The sequence below is a fragment of the Leptodactylus fuscus genome, chromosome 5, assembly GCF_031893055.1.
Source record: "Leptodactylus fuscus isolate aLepFus1 chromosome 5, aLepFus1.hap2, whole genome shotgun sequence".
NCBI classification, from domain to species: domain Eukaryota; kingdom Metazoa; phylum Chordata; class Amphibia; order Anura; family Leptodactylidae; genus Leptodactylus; species Leptodactylus fuscus.
The window spans coordinates 167,244,003-167,263,377 of NC_134269.1; the positions used below are offsets into that span (position 1 = coordinate 167,244,003).

Genomic DNA, 19,375 nt, shown 5'->3' on the forward strand with positions numbered 1-19,375 from the left:
TACAAAACTTTCTTTGAGTACTTTGGGATAAGGAAAATGTTTGTTTTTGTACTGTGTTAGCCAGTGGGTTTGAAATCTAAAAAAAACAAAAAACTTGAGTCTTCAGTAATTGATACCTTTTTTAAGGGAAGAAGCTAAGAGCTTCAAAAGCTTGTTATCTGCCATCCTTATTAATTGGCCATTAAAAAAAGTAACTACTGAAGACTCAAGTTTTTTTGAGTACTTTGGTACTTCTTGTGCTCTGCTGCCCTCTAGTGGTCACTAAATATTATAGCACTTTTGTGATCTGATACTATATGTATTGTGCACATTTTTTAAAATTTTTTAACAAGGCCTGATTCTAACTAGATATATTGATCATGCATATGCAATTGAGCATTAAATAGAGCATATGGTGACAATATCTGTAAGTTGTGAGGGAGGCAGTACAGTTTATCAATTTTTATCTGTCTACTGGCAGTCACTGCCTACATGTATATTCCAGTAGCGAACAAATAACTTGTATGAACTGTGTAATTTTTCTTTGGGTTAGGTGGAGATTCTACATCAGCTGACCCCTTAGTCTTGGATCAGTACGTGGTGGTTGCTGCCTATGACAAACAGGAGAGCACAGAAATCAGCCTGCGTGTTGGTCAGGTGGTTGAAATAATTGAGAAAAATGAGTCTGGTAAGAAAATGATAACTACAGAGCATAAAATCAGTGATAATGTGTTAGTGGGGTGGAAAATCAAGGATAACAATACACCCATATATATATATATATATATATATATATATATATATATATATATATATATTATATTACATTTTATGTTTGTGTAGTGGCCCCATAAGAATTGTCCAATTTTGCACTGGTGTATTTTGTATGTGGTTTGTGCGTATGTGGTACTGTGTGCAGATGCAGGTATCTAATCCTCACCTATGTGGTATTGTGTGCAGTGGCACATATCTAATCCTTCAGCATGTGGTATTGTGTGGAGAGGCACATATTTAATCCTCCCCCGTGTGGTATTGTGTGCAGTGGCATGTATCTAATCCTCCTGTGTGTAGACGCGTGTATCTAATCCTACGGAATGTGGTACTGTCTGCAGACGTGCGTATCTAATCCTCCCCCGTGTGGTACTGTGTGCTGAGACACGTATTTAATCCTCTGGAGCGTGGAACTGTGTGTAGACACGTGTAACTAATACTACGGCATGTGGTACTGTGTGCAGACGTGCTTATCTTATGCTCTGGTGTGTGGAACTGTGTGCAGATGCGCGTATCCAATCCTTTGGCATGTGGTACTGTGCGTAGATGCATGTATCCAATCCCCTGGCGTATGGTACTGTGTACAGACGCACGTATCTAATACTGCGGCATGTGGTACTGTGTGCAGATGTGCATTTCTTATCCTCTGGCGGTGGTACTATGTGAAGACGTGCAACTCTAATCCTCCGGCGTGTTGAACTGTGTGCAGATGTGCGTATCTAATCCTTCCCTGTGTGGTATTGTGTGAAGAGGTGCGTATCTAATCCTCCCCCGTGTGGTACTTTGTGCAGACAGACGTATCTAATCCTTTAGCGTGTGGAACTGTGTGCAGACGCGCATATCTAACCCTCGGTTGTGTGGTACTTTGTTCAAACGCACGTATCTAATCCTCCCCTGTGTGGTATTGTGTGAAGAGGCGCGTATCTAATCCTATGGTGTTTGGAACTGTGTGTAGACGCGCGTATCTAATCCTACGGCATGTGGTACTGTGTGCAGACGCGCGTATCTAATCCCCTGGCTTGTGGTACTGTCTTCAGATGCGCGTATCTAATCCTCCACCAAATAATTTTTACCTAAAGACATAAAATCATCAGTTTTGATGTGGTTTTTAGCACAGTTTTTGAATTTACAGCTGAATTGTGTTAAATAAAGGTTTCCCTTGTAAAACTAAACAAAAAAAATGCATATTGAGATTCAAGCTGTGGCTTCCAGTGGCCCAACATAGCATAGTACTTCCTTAGTGTTCACCACACAGGGGGTATTTACCCCCAGTGGCCCACACACACTTTATAATGCTCCGTAGAGGTCCTCATATGTTTTATAATGCCCCCTATTTTAGGTGTCTGCCTTTAATGGTTGAGAAGAAAGCTGAAGCCTTTCCACTTTATAATTATATCATTTGGTAATCTCTCATGTAAATATATTTTATTCACAATGGAATACATATTAGAAGGTGAAAGCCAGACATTTTACCATTCCATTTGAAAAAAAAAAACTGATTTAGAAATTGATGTCAGTAGCACACCTCAACTTGGTTCAGGGTTAACTAAAGCCTGGAAACATAAGTGATAATATTGAAAAATAGCCAGAAGATGGCCAACATCAGCAGGGATTGCATCGGAGCCAGGGATAAGTAAGTAACAGTGTGTATTTTATGTTTGTATCCTCTACTGAGTCTCTGATTATTATACTCTGGCGTCTGAAAAGACCCCAGAGTATAGTAATTGTACATGGGTGTCCACAATTACTGTGTGCAGGGGCCTTTAGGCAGCACCACATTAAAAACAGACATGAATTGGTAATGCAAATCACTAGATGTGCTCAGAAATACTTCCAGAAATCATTATCTGTGTGTACTGTGCAATCCATAAATACAAGTTAAAGCTGTATCGTGTAAACAAGAAGCCATATAACAGTACAATCTAGAAACACTGCTGCCTTCTCTGGGCTAAAGCTAGTTTATAATGGACAAAATGGGAAAACTGTTCTGTGATCAGATGAATCAAAATGTGAAATTCTTTATGGAAACCATGGATGAGGGGCAGTCCACCTTATTACCACACAGTTCACAAGCCTACATCTATGATGGTATGGTGAGGCATTAGTGCCTATGGCATGGGTAGCTTGAAAAGCACATAGAGATTTAAAAACAATATATATTCAGGGTCAGACAAGGTCTCGTTGCAGTCCAGACCATTCACCAATAGGAGGGATTTGGTACATTATGAAACAAAAAAATCCAGTAAAAATGAATTGGGTGTGTTGAGCAGCTAGAAACTACATCAGGGTAGGATGGGACAACATTACTCTCCCAAAACTCCAGCAAATGGTCTCCGCACTTACCAGATATTTATAGACTGTAAGAAGGAGAGGGGTTGTTACACAATGGTAGACATGACCCTGACCCTACTTTTGTGAGATGTGTTGCTGCTGACATCAATTTGTAAATGAGTTACGGTAATTTTTCAAACGAAATGGAAAAATGTCTAACTTTCATCTTTCTGCTCTGGAGCTTTCACCTTCTGATATGTGTTCTGTGTTATATTGTGAATAAAATATGGTTAGAGGATATTTCTGAATCTTCCTGCATTCTTGTTTTCTTCACATTTTATATAAAGTCCAAACTTTTTTGGAACTGGGTTCGTAGATTTAGATTCCTAACATTAATGGTAGTATTATCCTTTGAACGTTGTGTCATGGAAAAGACGCTGGGAGAGGAAAAAAAGAGAATATATATAGAGAGAGAGAGAGAGAGAATGAACAGTGGCAAGAAGCGAGAATATGTCCAGTCTTTTATAGTATGACATTATTTCCCATTTTAGTTGTATATTTCTGTGCACATTGTAGTGCAGTTACAATACTGTATCAGATACCCCTCTGTTATTCACTGTATTTGTCTATGGGGACAAGGAATGTTGAGGTAATTAAAAAGGGTTTTTCTGTCTGGATTCTTAGCATTTTTTGGCCAGTGGTTGTAATAAATCTTGAAGTTGGCTATGTAGAGTATGTAAAATGCATTCTTGTTATTCAGGACTCTATAACGCTATATAAATGTGTCTCCATTCTGGTTATGACTTATGAGTCAATGGAAGAGACCTTTATATAATATGTACCTTTGTGGATTCCAGGCTGGTGGTTCGTCAGTACTGCAGATGAGCAAGGATGGGTACCTGCAACTTGCTTAGAGGCACAAGATGGAGGGCAGGAAGATTTCACAATCCAGCCAGAAGAAGGTAAGAAGAATAAAGTGCCACTTCTACTATTCCATCACTTCATCCTAACCCCACCACAGAATATTAATGTGCCAGTGCATGGTGCCATGAAACCAGAACCCACTACCATTACATGCCTCACATTTATACTTTTCAGAAAAAGAAAAACACTGAAGATATAAGTAAACTAAAAACTGTTCTCTTTCCATCACAGCTTTTTATGTGTACACATCACTGTTTGTGTCATGTGCTGTCTAAAACCTCTTCCTACTCTTTGTATTATGTATGTGTGTGTTGTATTTCAGGAGATACTCTGCACTTTTGGTAATATAATGAGAAATGGCTTATAAGGGATTGTCAAACTAATTTTTTATTATTCAATACTTCTGAGGGGCCCTTAAACATAAAAAAAAATAGTACTCACCTCTTCCTGGGCCTCAGTTTCCAGTGGCGCATCTCCGTTACTCTATATGCCAGCGACGTCCTGGTAAATCGGTCACCTAGCACAATCACAGGCCATTGGTAACGTCTTTACAAATGGCATGTGACTGCTGTGATGTGGTGTTTGTGACGAGGTGACCACTGAAGCCTGGAGTGTTCACCTGGGACCTTTATACAGACAAGTAGAGCGGCCAGAGGCCCTCGGAGAGGTGAGTACTGGTTTGCTATTTATGGTCCCCTCAGCAGCAGAATTCAATAATAAAATTAGTCGGACAACCACTTTAAGTGACTCCTTTTACAACAGGAAGTGGTACTAAAGTTCTCTGACAGTCTGCTTGGATTCCTAAAAGTACCCAGTTATGAAAAGGGCTATTTGGAAAAACCTGACAGCTCCTCATTTCTTGTTTTGTCACTTCCTACTTCCCAACATGCTCCCAGCCCCATGGAGATACTGGTCCTTGCCTAGGCACGTCGGCCGCCGAAGGACACTTGGGGACCTGTACACCAGTGGATGGGGCCCAGGTGCAGAGAGGCTTGTTTTATTGTCTGTGATTGCTCTTTGTATCCGCTTCTATTGCATGAGATCCTGACACTGGTGTTTGCATGTCTTGCACGAAAATGTTGAAGTATTAATATGCATGCCGGAGGCATGTCTTACAGTAAAGACGATGTCATGAGGACTGCAGTTTTATCATCTGTTAACTTGTAGGTAATGAAATGAAGACGCTGTCCTACAGCAACACTTTATAACAGATTCAGTTACTAGGAAAGTCAGCATTATAGCTGGACATACACATTAGATGTCAGGCTACGTTCACATCTGCGTCGGAGTCTCCATTTGGACACTGATGGACCCCATTATATTCAGCGGAGTCCCTCGGGAGCTGTTTGTGTACATTATTTTCCTGGTCCGTTGCTTTTTTTTGTTGTTTTCATCCTGCAGTGGACCAGAAGAACAGATAGGACATCGCAGATGTGAATGCAGTTTGAGTCAAAGCCACCATCACCATCTATTGGCTTGTCCATCTTCCTCTTCTCGTGAAGGTTAAAATTCTGCCCAAAGTGTTTGGCAGTGTCTTTCTCGCCTCTCTCAAGTCAGGCCATGTGTATACTTGGCCAAGCAGAGCATGCATGTGTATTGAGATGTCATAGAGCAGCAGCAGTCTAATGTGAATGGCAGCTTACTTTGTGTTGTAGCAACTACATCTGATCACGAGACCACAGGTATACTGCTTGTAAGACCTTGAAACCTCAATATTTTTCTTGCCGTGCCCAGCACAAGGGGATATGTAGCCTGCAGTTTTCAGTCGGCCTCTTTGCAGGTTGTCACTTTTTTAATAGATTTAACAAGAATTGTTTTTGAGAGAGAATAAGCTCATAAATGTTTGCTGTATAGGACAAATAGAATTGAATAACAGAGAATCTAGCCAGAAATGATTGTATCTGGTTTTGAATATATATTTCTGTCTTTTTATTATATGAACAGAAGAGAAATACAGTGTTATTTATCCTTATACTGCAAGAGATCAAGATGAAATCACTCTGGATAAAGGAGCCATAGTAGAGGTCATTCAGAAGAATCTTGAGGGATGGTGGAAAATTAGGTATGGTTATTTATTATGTATTATTTATTCATCTTATTGTCATTTAGCATTATACGGTGTGTTTATTAATATATACTGCACATTACCAACTGATAAACTGCTAAGATAATTTCATTGCATAGGGATGTAGTCTGAGCTACTACAGAAGACCCCCGACAGAAACATCACCTCCACCTAATGGTCTATCACACTTCTTTTGTACATACTGGTCTGATGCTTCTAATGAGACTCCATCTTGACTTTGAAGCACTCTGTCATATAAATGCCTTCTGTTTTAGATTTTTTTTTAATGGGCAGCTTGAATTTGTGTATATGGATCTGAATAGGATCTGTTCTAAAATATCGACATGGATTGGAAGACCAGAAGACAACTTGGATAACACATTCTGTTGTGTGCATGAAGCCTAATACAGTGTTATATCTCTTGTGTAAAGTGCTTGTGTGGTACACTTCATATTATTTAGATACCTGTATAGAAAGGGGTGTTAGTGTACAGTGTTGGCCAAAAGTATTGGCACCCCTGCAATTCTGTCAGATAATACTCGTTTTCTTCCAGAAAATGATTGCAAGCACAAACTCTTTGGTATAATATCTTCATTTATTTTGCTTGCAATGAAAAAACAAAAGAGAATGAAAAAAAAAGTCAAATCATTGATCATTTTACACAAAACTCCAAAAATGGGCCGGACAAAAGTATTGGCACCCTCAGCCTAATACTTGGTAGCACAACCTTTAGACAAAATAACTGTGAACAACCGCTTCCGGTAACCATCAATGAGTTTCTTACAAGGCTCTGCTGGAATTTTAGACCATTCTTCTTTGGCAAACAGCTCCAGGTCCCTGAGATGTGAATGGGGCCTTCTCCAAACTGCCATTTTGAGATCTCTCCCCCACAGGTGTTCTATGGGATTCAGGTCTGGACTCATTGCTGGCCACTTTAGAAGTCTCCAGTGCTTTCTCTCAAACCATTTTCTAGTGCTTTTTGAAGAGTGTTTTGGGTCATTGTCCTGCTGGAAGACCCATGACCTCTGAGGGAGACCCAGCTTTCTCACACCAGGCCCTACATTATGCTGCAAAATGTGTTGGTAGTCTTCAGACTTCATAATGCCATGCACACGGTCAAGCAGTCCAGTGCCAGAGGCAGCAAAGAAACTCCAAAACATCAGGGAACATCCGCCATGTTTGACTGTAGGGACCATGTACTTTTCTTTGAAGGCCTCTTTTTTTTTTTCCTGTAAACTCTATGTTGATGCATTTTCCCAAAAAGCTCTACTTTTGTCTCATCTGACCAGAGAACATTCTTCCAAAACGTTTTTGGCTTTCTCAGGTAAGTTTTGGCAAAGCCAGCCTGGCTTTTTTATGTCTCTCGGTAAGAAGTGGGGTCTTCCTGGGTATCCTACCATACAGTCCCTTTTCATTCAGACGCCGACAGATAGTACGGGTTGACACTGTTGTACCCTTGGACTGCAGGGCAGCTTGAACTTGTTTGGATGTTAGTCGAGGCTCTTTATCCACCATCCGCACAATCTTGCGTTGAAATCTCTCGTCAATTTTTCTTTTCCGTCCACATCTAGGGAGGTTAGCCACAGTGCCATGGGCTTTAAACTTCTTGATGACACTGCGCACGGTAGACACAGGAACATTCAGGTCTTTGGAGATGGACTTGTAGCCTTGAGATTGCTCATGCCTCCTCACAATTTTGCTTCTCAAGTCCTCAGACAGTTCTTTGGTCTTCTTTCTTTTCTCCATGCTCAATGTGGTACACACAAGGACACAGGACAGAGGTGTCAACTTTAATCCATTTCAACTGGCTGCAAGTGTGATTTAGTTATTGCCACCACCTGTTAGGTGCCTCAGGTAAGTAACAGGTGCTGTTAATTACACAAATTAGAGAAGCATCACATGATTTTTCAAACAGTGCCAATACTTTTGTCCATCCCCTTTTTTATGTTTGGTGTGGAATTATATCCAATTTGGCTTTTTGACAATTCTTTTTGTGGTTTTCCATTGAAGACAAATTAAATGAAGATAATTATACCAAAGAATTTGTGATTGCAATCATTTTCTGGAAGAAAATGAGTATTATATTACAGAATTGCAGGGTTGCCAATACTTTTGGCCAACACTGTAGTGGCCTCTTCTTTATGACAAGGCTATTCAAGCAATGATTTTTGAGAGAAAATACAGGAGAGAGATTTCCTCTGCAATACATAACATGCAGTTTCATGACTGATGCCTCAGTTGGTTAAAGGGGTTTCCTGGGGGACTTAAATTTACCTTAAAAAAAACTTACCTCATCTGGTGAATTATTCCATGAACCCCTGAGTTCTGGTTTGGTTTTGACCCCTTGGTGACATCATCAAAACCAGTCCCCAATACCTGGGCCACTGCTTCTTCCTCTTCTCATCTTACAAGTAATTTACCTGTTTTATGGGGACTGACTGACTATAGTAAGGGAGGGGTGGAGCGCTCTGTGGGTTGGGGGCATTGGTTCCAATCATTTGACTTGGGGGATTGGAACCAGGCCAGAATGGTGTAATGGTAGTTATAGTCTGCGGTGTATAAGGGTAGCCCTAGTGTCCAGATGTCTGCACTGAAAGGATAAGGATGCCTAGTCTCTTTTTTTTCCCCCCGGAAGATGAGCACGGCCAGAGGTGCCAAGGTGCTTGACCATTCGCAAAAGTGTGGACTGGAGGGGGGTGGAATGACAGGTCCCACTACCAATCTACCGGCCATTCCTAAAATTCCAGCCCAATACTGAGCATTTACCAAAATGCTCAGCAGACGAAAGTTGTCTGCTGAGAACAAACATTCCTGGAGTTTTCTCATCTCGCCCACCTGAGTAGTCTGGGTGAGATGTACACCCCCTCCATTACCTGACCAGCCATCGGCTTACAACACAATAACTTGTCTCATCTACGAGAGGAGGCATGAGGCTGGGGACAGTCTTGATCCATTATCCAATGCGATGCACACATGCCTCTTAATAAATTCAGTGCATTCTCTTCCCCTCCATGCACCAAAAACTCAGATCCATACAAACTAGGAACGAGTATGAATTTAAGGTATAATTCACATTAGTTAATTTTGACGTAAGCCATAACTCTTTCTCACAGAAAACTGGCATAGATGATTTAGTAACCTGCCACCATAATGTATTGACTGACATATGGCTTGTCTTGTTACAGATACAAAGGTGCAGAGGGCTGGGCCCCGGCATCTTACCTGAAGAAAATCAGTGGAGATTTACTCTCTCAAAAGCTAGCCTCGGGGTCCGGTGCCAATTCCAGTGCTCTAGACTTGGATGGGATCTCCAGGCAGCAGAACTACGCTGGTCGGGACAGGGAAGCTCCAAGTCGCCAACTTCCATTTACAGATTTTAAACGAAGTAAGAATCTACTTCAGATTTGGCTCATCTTTGTAATTGTCTGGAAAGAACGGTCTCCTTCCAAATACTTGCAGAAGTTGTCATGATTATAAGGATAACTCATCTTTTGGACCACTTTGCCGGAAAAAAAAAAAAAAGGTTAAAAGCAGCCTAAGCGGACATGTTTTTATATTACATGTGACATATCTGCACAGTTCTCTGAAAGATCATGTATTTAGCTGAAAAATAGCACCTGAACAAGTCTGTGGTGTTATATGGGATCCATATTCTAGTGTTGGGGTATAAAGGAAATTCTAACATTGACATGTGCCCAAACTCATTGATGTGGAAATAGTCCATGTACAACCTGAAGCATGCCATGGATAGCCAATCTGAATTTAAAGGGAAGGTGTCACCAGAAAATGACCAACTTTTTTAAACCAAGTTTTTTCTTCTTATTTTTTTGAGTTATGTTTTTTTAATCCTAATAATTGACCAACACTTGCCAGTTATTGATTGTAATAGAAGATAACACCACTGACCCATCATTGCATCTGGTACTGCCAATAGATGATCTCACAGCTTATCTACTCCCCTACCTACACAGGGCCTGCCTAGAAGTCGCTCCAGTAGACCCTTAGTGATATGTTGTAAAGCATATCATTAAATGCTGTAAAATAGCACAGAAGATGCGAGGTCAAGATGGCAGCCCTAATAATGAAGTATAAATTATAGTATCAAATGAAAAATGTACAAGATAGATAAAAAAAACCAAAAACATATTAGAAAAACGGAAAGGCAAACTGAGGGCCGAGTATCAATGAAAATAACCTTTTTTTTTTTTTTAATTCCATCAGTTATTTGAAGCTATGTCTGCTTGTCCCATACCTATAAAATCTATTTTCTTTCCTACAGAATCCCCCATAATGAGACAGAGACCACCACCTCGCCGGGACCTCACTATTGTAAGCCTATAAAATTACCTACTCTTTTTTTTTTTTTTTTTTTTTTTTTTTTCGATTCTAACCTACCCGTCATGTATTTTTTTTTTTGATAGCATGTTGTTACAATGACTCTATTGCCTACAGCTTTCGACACCTCATCTTCACCCTGCTCTTAGATTGTGAGAAGAGTACTCATGCCGTTCACACTTACACAATAGTTTTTACATGAGTCTCTTATCATCAGGCTGTCAGACAAGGTCGCCTTATACAGATCAGTCAACCCCAATCCTTCTTTCTTTCTTTCTATATATGATTTTGTTAGAAATGTGAAGATTATATTTTAATAGATCATTAGAAAATGTCATTTAATTTTATCTTATATGTGTTGTTTAGAAGCACGCATGAAGGGATTTTACTCCATAACTTGCTGGATGACTAATCCCTCACTGATCTTTACAATAGGACTGAGCTCTAGTGTCAGAAATGGAGCAGTATAGGAAATAAGGTCTGATGGGATAGATGTATATGTTGTAAAAATCTCATATATACGTACTGTATGGCGACTTTGCTCCATAGAACAGTTTAGGGGCAGTCATGGCTGATGATGGACTACCTTGGACAGGAAACTGATGGGACAGCTATATACTTGCGTATATCCAGGCAGTGGATCCCAACATATTTTCCTCATGGTCATATTTACATGTTAGTTGGACTAATAATAGCATAGTAATTTAAATGCTGGTCAAAAATTTTTTAATAAATATGCTCCACATAGAAACTGCATTATGTGTTGGGTGAAACAATTCAAAACCACTGGGAAAAATCCAAATTGGAAAGAGACGATGCACAGGAGCCAAGTCAAGAACGAGCCTATTCCTAGAGAGTCGACCAGGCTCCCTTGTATGGAAATACAAGTACCACAAGCATGGTATGGCGTGACTTAAGAAAACCTCTGCGGTGTGAGCCATACAGAATCCATCTTCATCAGGAACTGAAGCCAGATCACACACCAAAACATTGTGACTTCTGTATTAACTTGCAGGGCCGATTGGAAGAGGACAATTTCATTGTCAGGCTGGCTTTCAGCAATGCGGCTACCTTTTACTTCAGTGGGAAGGTCAATTGCTACAACTTTAGAATTTGGGGCTCAGAAAAACCATGTGCCTTTATTGAGCACATGAGGGACTTGCCCAAAGTGAAATGATCTCTTCTTTTTTTCCAAGGATGTTGTCACTGGCCACTCATACCTGGACATGTTAAAAGAATGGCTTATATAAAGGAAGATCTAACAAGCGTAGTCTTTCAGCGGGCGGGTGCACCTCCACATTTCTATTTCAAAGTTTGCCAATTCCTGAATGAATCTCTACCAGAGTGTTGGTTTAGCCTTGCCAGAAACAACAATTCATCAGACCTAACACTTTGCAACTTCTTTCTGGGGGTCTATCAAGGGCTCATTGTTTCTTCCTTCTCAACCACAAGATCTGAATGACCTGAGACTACACGTCACTAAAAAGTAGAGGTTATGCTGGCATGTGTTTGGATAGATGTAGACTACTGCCTAGACATCTGCTGTGTCTTGATACAAACCGATCATTTACAGTGTATGGATAAAATTTGGATAAATAGTCTGTCTTGTTTGCAAGTGTGTGTAGTAGTATTAATTGTATTCTTTATTATTCTTTCTTTCTCATGGTTTTCCACCTTATGGAAATGCATCAGCCACGAGGATTAAATCTCCCTAAACCTCCTACTCCTCCACATGTTGAAGAAGAATATTACACTATTGCAGATTTCCAGACCACCATTCCTGATGGGATTAGCTTTCAGGCAGGACTGAAAGTTGAGGTAAGAACAAATTGCCAGTTCACACGGAGTTAACGCGCCCGCATTCTGGCACGTATACACGTGTTAGAATGTGAGCGATCAAAACATTAATTTCAATGGGTCGTTCCGAGCATATAATGTGCGTAATTTTGCGGCCCAAGGATTCACTTACCTGTCCCTCCTTGATCTGAAGATCCATGATGATGAATACAGTGTTGACTTGTGTTTCAGAAATGTGAACAGTGTCAATACTGGCTTTATAAGAAAACAGAGTTGTGTTTTTAGCTGAACATTGACAAAATTTCACGTGTATATTTCTGCTTACACTGGTCATTAATAGGTAGGTGTCTCATTGACACCAATGGGTAGCATGGATTGTAAAATACAGTAACATCTGTGACCAGCATGGCCTTTATTGGAGCATAGATACCAAATAAAATACACTCAAAGGGTCTGTTTCAGCAAGGAAATGTTATTGTATATAAATAAAAATTTCTACAATTTTCCAATATACTTTTCTGTATAAATTTCTTGCTTTTTTCTAGATCTCTGCTTGATGTTATTCTTTGGTTACTTCCACTGGATAAAATGCATGGTCATGTGATTTCTGAGCTGTGACTGTAATGAGCTGTGCACGTGTGTCCATCGCGTGAGCATGGACTGCAGATCACATGACCATGGGCTGATTTTATAAGTAGCCAACAAATGACAACAAGCAGAGATCTAGAAAACTGTGAGGACATGTACCAAGGACCATATAGAACTCTTGGTGATTAGGCACTGAAGCTTAGAATCCACCCAGGGAGGAAGCCCCTAGCAAACGGTTCCAACACTCTAACTATAGTTGTGATCACCATTCAGGTGAGAGAAGTCTACACATTGGGATTGTCCCTCACTATTTTATCCTACTACACTATATACAGCACGGTGCTGGCTACCTCTTGCTAGCTTCACATGTCTTCAGAGCGCCTTGCGCCCCCCTAGACTAGTATTGTAGAGATGCAGGGAGTAGGCAGGGCTTGGTGCGGCTGGAGAGTGTAGGCGGGGAGACGTGAGTGCATCACTCATGTCTCCCCTCCCAGTACCCGCCCACACTCTCCTAAGCCCCGCCTTCTCTATAATACTAATCTGCGGTGCGCAGGCCACATGAAGGACAGAGGACTGGACCAGCAGAGGGCAGCGGCAGCAGGTAAGTTGAGCGAAGTTCACGAGTAGATAGATATTACTGTACTGTACATAGACAAGTCAATGTACAGTAGTATCTATCTACTCGTGAACTTGCCTCACAGCAGCGCAGCACACAGTGATTTACTGCTGCATTCGGACTATAAGACGCACCTCCATTTTCCTCCCATATTTGGAGGGAAAAAAGTGTGTCTTATAGTCCAAAAAAAACAGTATATTAGAAAATTGTAGAACTTTTCATTATACAAACCATAACATTTATTTGCTGAAACTGAACAAACCCATATCATGAATAGCTATGTGTATTTCCTAAACACTATATAACAAGTCTTAATAGTCGTGGTAGGTGAACATCATTGCCTTATATCCCCCTCAAAATTAATACTGGTATTAGTATTTCACATTGCACCTAAACAAGGTGTTTACTTCTATGTTGTAAAGCACACAAGTAGGGGGCAGCAGTGAGTCCAAACACTTCACTTGTTGTTTATGGATTTTACATAAAAAAAATCTTGCTGTTTCTCATTAGGTAATAGAGAAAAACCACGGTGGCTGGTGGTACATTCAGATTGATGACAAGGAGGGCTGGGCCCCTGCTACCTTTATCGACAAGTACAAAAAAACAAGCAATGCTTCAAGGCCTAACTTTTTGGCTCCTTTGCCCAATGAGATGGCCCAGCTATGCTTGGCAAATGCTTCAGCAGAGAGTAGTTCTTTAGAAGAAACCTCTGGGCCTAGTAGACCTCTGCCTGAGCCTCCTCAGAATGGCACAGATCCAGTGGCAAAATGGAAAAACAAAGAGCAAGGCTTCAAAAGTGCTCAAGTTAATGGGAAGGATCAAACATTCAATAGTATATATGACGAAGCTGCTGATGACGATGGTGAGGAAAAACCAAGTTTACCTCCAAGAAGGGAGTCCATGCTGAAGACGGAAGATGTTTCTGAAAGACCAAGCATGCCACAGCTGCGGGTTCCTCCTCCAAAACCATCACCCAGCTTAATGGCGCCTGGTCCCCAGAGACAGTTACCCCCAAAAGACATCAAGAAACCAGAGCTCAAAACTGATAAGGGCAAAATGTTCCAGTTAAAAAATGAAATGGGGCTGGAATGTGGCCACAAAGTATCACCCAAAGAGCTGAAAAAGCCCATGCTGAAGCCTGTCCCTAACAAACCGAAACCTGAGCAACCTGCAGAGAAGGCCGACTTGATGGTTCCAAATCCCTTTTTGAAGTCTAAACCTCAAGTAAGACCCAAACCAGTCGCTACAGCTAAAGCCGACACAAATACAGAAAATAAGGTTGACATTTCCAATCTAAGAAGTAGACTGAAACCTGCTGCAAAGTCTCTAGAGAAAGCAAATGAGCAAGAGTCTTTTGTAAGTAGCGGGGCAAGTGATAGTCCAACGTATAGTGCACCTTATCAGGGGGCTGCTGGCAGACCTCTTGAAAAACTTGAATCGAGGCATCAGTACAAACAGGATGATGAAACACATGGAGAGCCACCATCTAAAGCATTGCCAGTACCTATGAGGACCCCAGACAGTGAACCAAAGCCTGGAAGAGATCCACCCCAGAGGCCTGTCATACCGCCGAGAAGACCCCCTCCTCCTAAGAAATTGTCCACTGAAGGCAGTGATGGGAAAGCACCACCACAAAAGGAAAGTTCTGATTCGGCAACTGGTCACATGTCGAACAAGCCAATACTGGTCCCACCAAAAGCAAAGCCATTCCTCCCTTCATCCAGCATGGAGGACACCAAAGTAAGAAATACCTTTGTTCCAAAGACACAGGCACCGAGGCAGGTAGATAAGTCAGAGAGGGCATTATCTTGTGAGGTAGCCAAAGATTGCTGTTATGTAGCCATTGCTGATTTTGATGGGGATGAAGAAACCAGCAGCTTTAAGGAGGGGACAGTATTTGAGGTTCAGGAGAAGAGCTCAAGTGGCTGGTGGTTCTGTAAGGTTATTAATGGAGGGCCGCTATGGGAGGGCTGGATACCTTCCAATTATCTTAGAAAGAAGCCATAATGGCTAGCAGAGTTTACACATTGCAATAGTCTCCTATTTTCAGGTCTATTTAATTAGTCCATTAATTTATAGTTTTTACATGAAACCTAATTTTTTATACATTCCATTTTTTATTCATTTTTTTTTCTTAAGTAACAAAGGAAGGGGAGAGGCAGCAGGGCCGGCTCTCGGTATAAGTATCCTCCTAACTGGGGATAGATCGTTATGGAACATGTCTGAGTGTCTGCTCAGTATACAGAGCCAGGTTATCAAGTCTTCTCCATATTTGGCCTTCTTAGTATGTTATTATTCTTGGCCAAATCACATTTTCGCCACTGTTGACAGTGACATAATAAACTTGGCAGCAGCGGAACAGTTTCACATTTTGTTTTACATTTTTTGCGTGTTTATAGCAATGTTAACACGAATGGCTCAACTTGATACTTTAAACCCTGCTCCAAGTAGGAACAAATGACTGTATATTCAGTAGCTAGTGTGAAGTGGCAGTGCCAATCCTTCCTCACCCACAATGACACCGTACTGTACATCAACCTTCTGCTTGCTAATTTTTGTTTTTAGTTCCCCTGATAATTTTGGGAATTTTTACAGAATGTTGTACAGTTATGTGACCTGTAGAGGGCAGCAATAGCCAAGATATTCTAAAAATCACATAAACCAGAGCGCGTATAACATCAGGATTGGTACAAATAACCTGGGTCAGCCTGGACTGGAATGAAGTTGCGTTGTCAGGACAGTGTAATACATTTTGTGTCTTTATTGGTAGATGGTGGCGAGTTGCTGTAGTCTATATACAAGCAAACAATTGCAGAGCTTCTTTACTGCCCTCGTCCTTAGCTCCAGTACATGTTTCCTTTTGATGTGCCAGGTGGTCAAGTTAGTACCTACGAGTGACTGTAGGGCACTGCCCAATTCACTAATGCCTGTTACCTCCGGAAAGGTTCCACAGGTAGGGTTGAACGATCAGCGATCGAGTAAATTTCATGATCGCGATTGGAATTCCGATCCTGATCTTTTCCAGCAGGATCGAGGTCAGAGGTTATCTCAAGATCGGCTCAACCTTATTCATCTATATATCATTAATAGGGTTGAGGGATCTGGAAAGATCGGATCCCGATCGTGCAAATTTCATGATCAGCTGGAAAATGATCGGAAATTGGATTTTAAAATTGATCCTGAAATCTCAAGATCGGCTCAATCCTATTCACAGGCCTCTTCTGAATCTCAACGGGACAAAATGAAGGGATAGTTGGTAGTGCCAATCTCTAAGCTTCAGCTAGTCCGTGGCCAAGCCGCCTTTGTAGTATTAGAGCTAGCTGGAGGTTTCTATGCTAGGTTACGTTTATTATTATCAGAACATGTTAGGGATATATTTAAGTTGTATCATTTGTGAAGCCTAGATGGTTTTGCCAGCAGGGGAGCAGTGCTCCATGACGCTGCCTGCGCTTGCTCTAGATCAGTGATCTCAGGGTAAGCTCCTATCCATGCGGCAGGCGTGAATCGTTTTGCTTTTTCCAATGCTCAGTTAATAGCACATTGCTCACTTTCTGTTGTACCATAGCAGTATTACATAGTTTGATGCATTGCTTTCCAATGAAACAGGCTGGTTCTTCTGCTGCATGTTAATCTGTATAGTAAACCACCATCCACTTCCTTCCATAGTGTTAGACAACCCCAAAGTGTTCATTTTAATGGTGCCTTTCTTACAGCCTCTTTGGATACAAACCCCTTTGAATGTGGGGCGACTATTCCACATTTCTACGGGCTTAACCAAAACCGCTTTCATAGGCTTACCCAATTCATTCCAGCTACAATGGAACCGAAGTGACCTTTTCTGCCCCTCTCATTGTGCCTTCATATGACCAATATTAACTCTGGATTTTTGGACAAGTCATCTGGCTGTTATAGTGACATGAGAAACACCAAAGAAGTTTCTTTCCTACATTTATGTGGCCATTCATATATAACTATGATTATAATTTGCGACTATGCAGTTTCCTTTCTGTACTTGGTACTGGCCATTGGTATCCTGTACCTGTACTATGACAAATAAAGCTTTTTTTTTTTTTTAACATCTTGTGTTTTTATGGTCAATCATCATCAATTGGTTAACAACTGAATTGTAAAGGAATGGAAGGCAGGGTATATGTGTATAGTATGTACATTCAGGCTGTGTGTAGGACTTCATGGCTTTTGTGTTGTATTTTCCATACCAGAACCTGTGCAAAGATTCTGCTCATGACCTGAATATGGCTGCCGCCCCACAACTACAGCAAGAAGGGTTTCCATGCAGCAGCAACATGTTCAGGGTCGCTGGAGAGGGGTCATATTGAAAATAAAAATTACTCTGATTTCAATACATTTCTTAAAAGGAGATATTGCCATTAGTGAACATTTGTGGTAGTGGGGGACAATGTGCCCATAGCATTGGATGACTTTGGTATGCAACATGCTCAGTGTTCACAACCTAGTTGGAGTCTACTGGGGTCTGTGTCTACTCGGAATCAAGACCCCCAGAGGTAGGACTCAAACCTATATATTAAATTCACAAGGGTTTACCAAAATTTGTGTCTGGTATTGTAGCAATGCTCTATTGAAATGAATGGGCCGTAGAGTCAAAACTACAACTAAGCTGTGGACAAAAGTGCAATAGTTTTTGGAAGAACGCAGCAATGTTTTTCTAATCCTGCACAACCTTTGGTGTTTAGCCAAAAAAAAATCCACACCCCATCCAAAAAAGAAATTAGATGAGGTACTCAGTGTGACATGCAATAACAGTAAGGATATTGACCCTTAGAAGAAAGTTATAGAACGCTAACCAAAACCACAACCAATTAAACTTCCATGTCAGTGTGCGCCTTGTCCCGGACTTATTTTATTTTTTATTTTTTTTTTTGCAAAGAATCTTTCTCTGGTGGATATGACACTTGGCTGAAAACAGCAGAGGATATCCCTCACACGACTAGTTTTTATTCAATAAACTAGTTTGGACAAACACTAGGGCTGGGTGAATATCCTAAAATAAGATTGTAAATAGTCAAGGATTTTTATCTCTAAGAATAATTTGTGTTGAGTGAACCTCAGAAGAAATAGCCAGTGGCTGCATTCAGACCCCAGAGTATAATTAGTGGAGGCCTATGGGAGGTGAGCTAATATACAACATACGGTGCTCCGGCACTGCTCCTGCTCCTCTTCCAGCCCCCTGACAGATACTCGTGTCTTTGGGACTCAGCGGTGCCTGATGTCTGAGGCCTGAAAACTAAAAAGACCAGAGCCCAGGGGAGTTAGGCCCCTTGCAGACGACCGTGCCGTGTATTTCACAGATAGCACACGGACCCATTCTTTTCTATGGGCCCGTACACATGACTAATTTTCATGGTTCCTTGTGCGGGCTGACAGTCTGTGCTGCATCAGATAGGACAGGTCATATTTCTGTCCTATTTTTGCAGCCCGTGCGTCTGTGGCTCCTATTCATTTAATGAAAGGAGCCACGGAAGCTCGGCCTGTGCATGGGCGGCACACAGGCACAACCCCATGTGCAGCCTGTGCTAGTAAATCACGGCAGGCCGGTTGCAGCACGATTGTCTGGAACCGGCCTAACACTGTTTTAGGTTTGTTCACCTCTATTGGGCTCCAACTGAAACTGCAGGAAAAAGCTTGTGAATACTGTACTAACTAGAGATGAGTGAATAGTATACAAAACTCTACTTTCGAATACCTCGCTCCATAGGAATGAATGGAAGCGGCCGGCGCTTAACCCCTTGATGTTCTAACCGCTTCCATTCATTCCTATGGGAGCGAGGTATTTGAAACTAGAGTTTTGTATACTATTCGCTCATCTCTAGTAATAACCAAACAAATAAGATGTGCACAAAATCCCATTGTTATTGCTTACTGGCCCTAACAAAACACCCGCTGTATTGGGTTCAGTCGTCTTATTCCACTTTGCAGGGGTTTTTTTTTTACCTACCTTTAAGTAAGCGCAAAAGGTCCCAGCGCTAGATCAGTCTGTACACAGAATGAAC

At 41.2% G+C, this 19,375-nt stretch overlaps 1 protein-coding gene across 2 annotated transcripts in view; it reads left to right on the top strand.

The window, feature by feature from the left end:
• SH3PXD2B (SH3 and PX domains 2B) overlaps nucleotides 1-17,399 on the top strand; it is a 101,682-nt gene extending 84,283 nt beyond the window's left edge. Inside the window, exons 7-14 of one of the 2 annotated variants that reach the window (XM_075274709.1) lie at nucleotides 533-667; nucleotides 3,879-3,983; nucleotides 4,842-4,925; nucleotides 5,890-6,007; nucleotides 9,196-9,395; nucleotides 10,290-10,339; nucleotides 12,038-12,163; nucleotides 13,857-17,399. In XM_075274709.1, coding sequence (XP_075130810.1) covers nucleotides 533-667; nucleotides 3,879-3,983; nucleotides 4,842-4,925; nucleotides 5,890-6,007; nucleotides 9,196-9,395; nucleotides 10,290-10,339; nucleotides 12,038-12,163; nucleotides 13,857-15,353 — 2,315 coding nt within the window. In that variant the 3' untranslated portion in view covers nucleotides 15,354-17,399. The remainder of the gene's footprint in view (nucleotides 1-532; nucleotides 668-3,878; nucleotides 3,984-4,841; nucleotides 4,926-5,889; nucleotides 6,008-9,195; nucleotides 9,396-10,289; nucleotides 10,340-12,037; nucleotides 12,164-13,856) is intronic. The other variant, XM_075274710.1, reaches the window with a different exon arrangement.
• The last annotated feature ends 1,976 nt before the right edge of the window (nucleotides 17,400-19,375 follow it).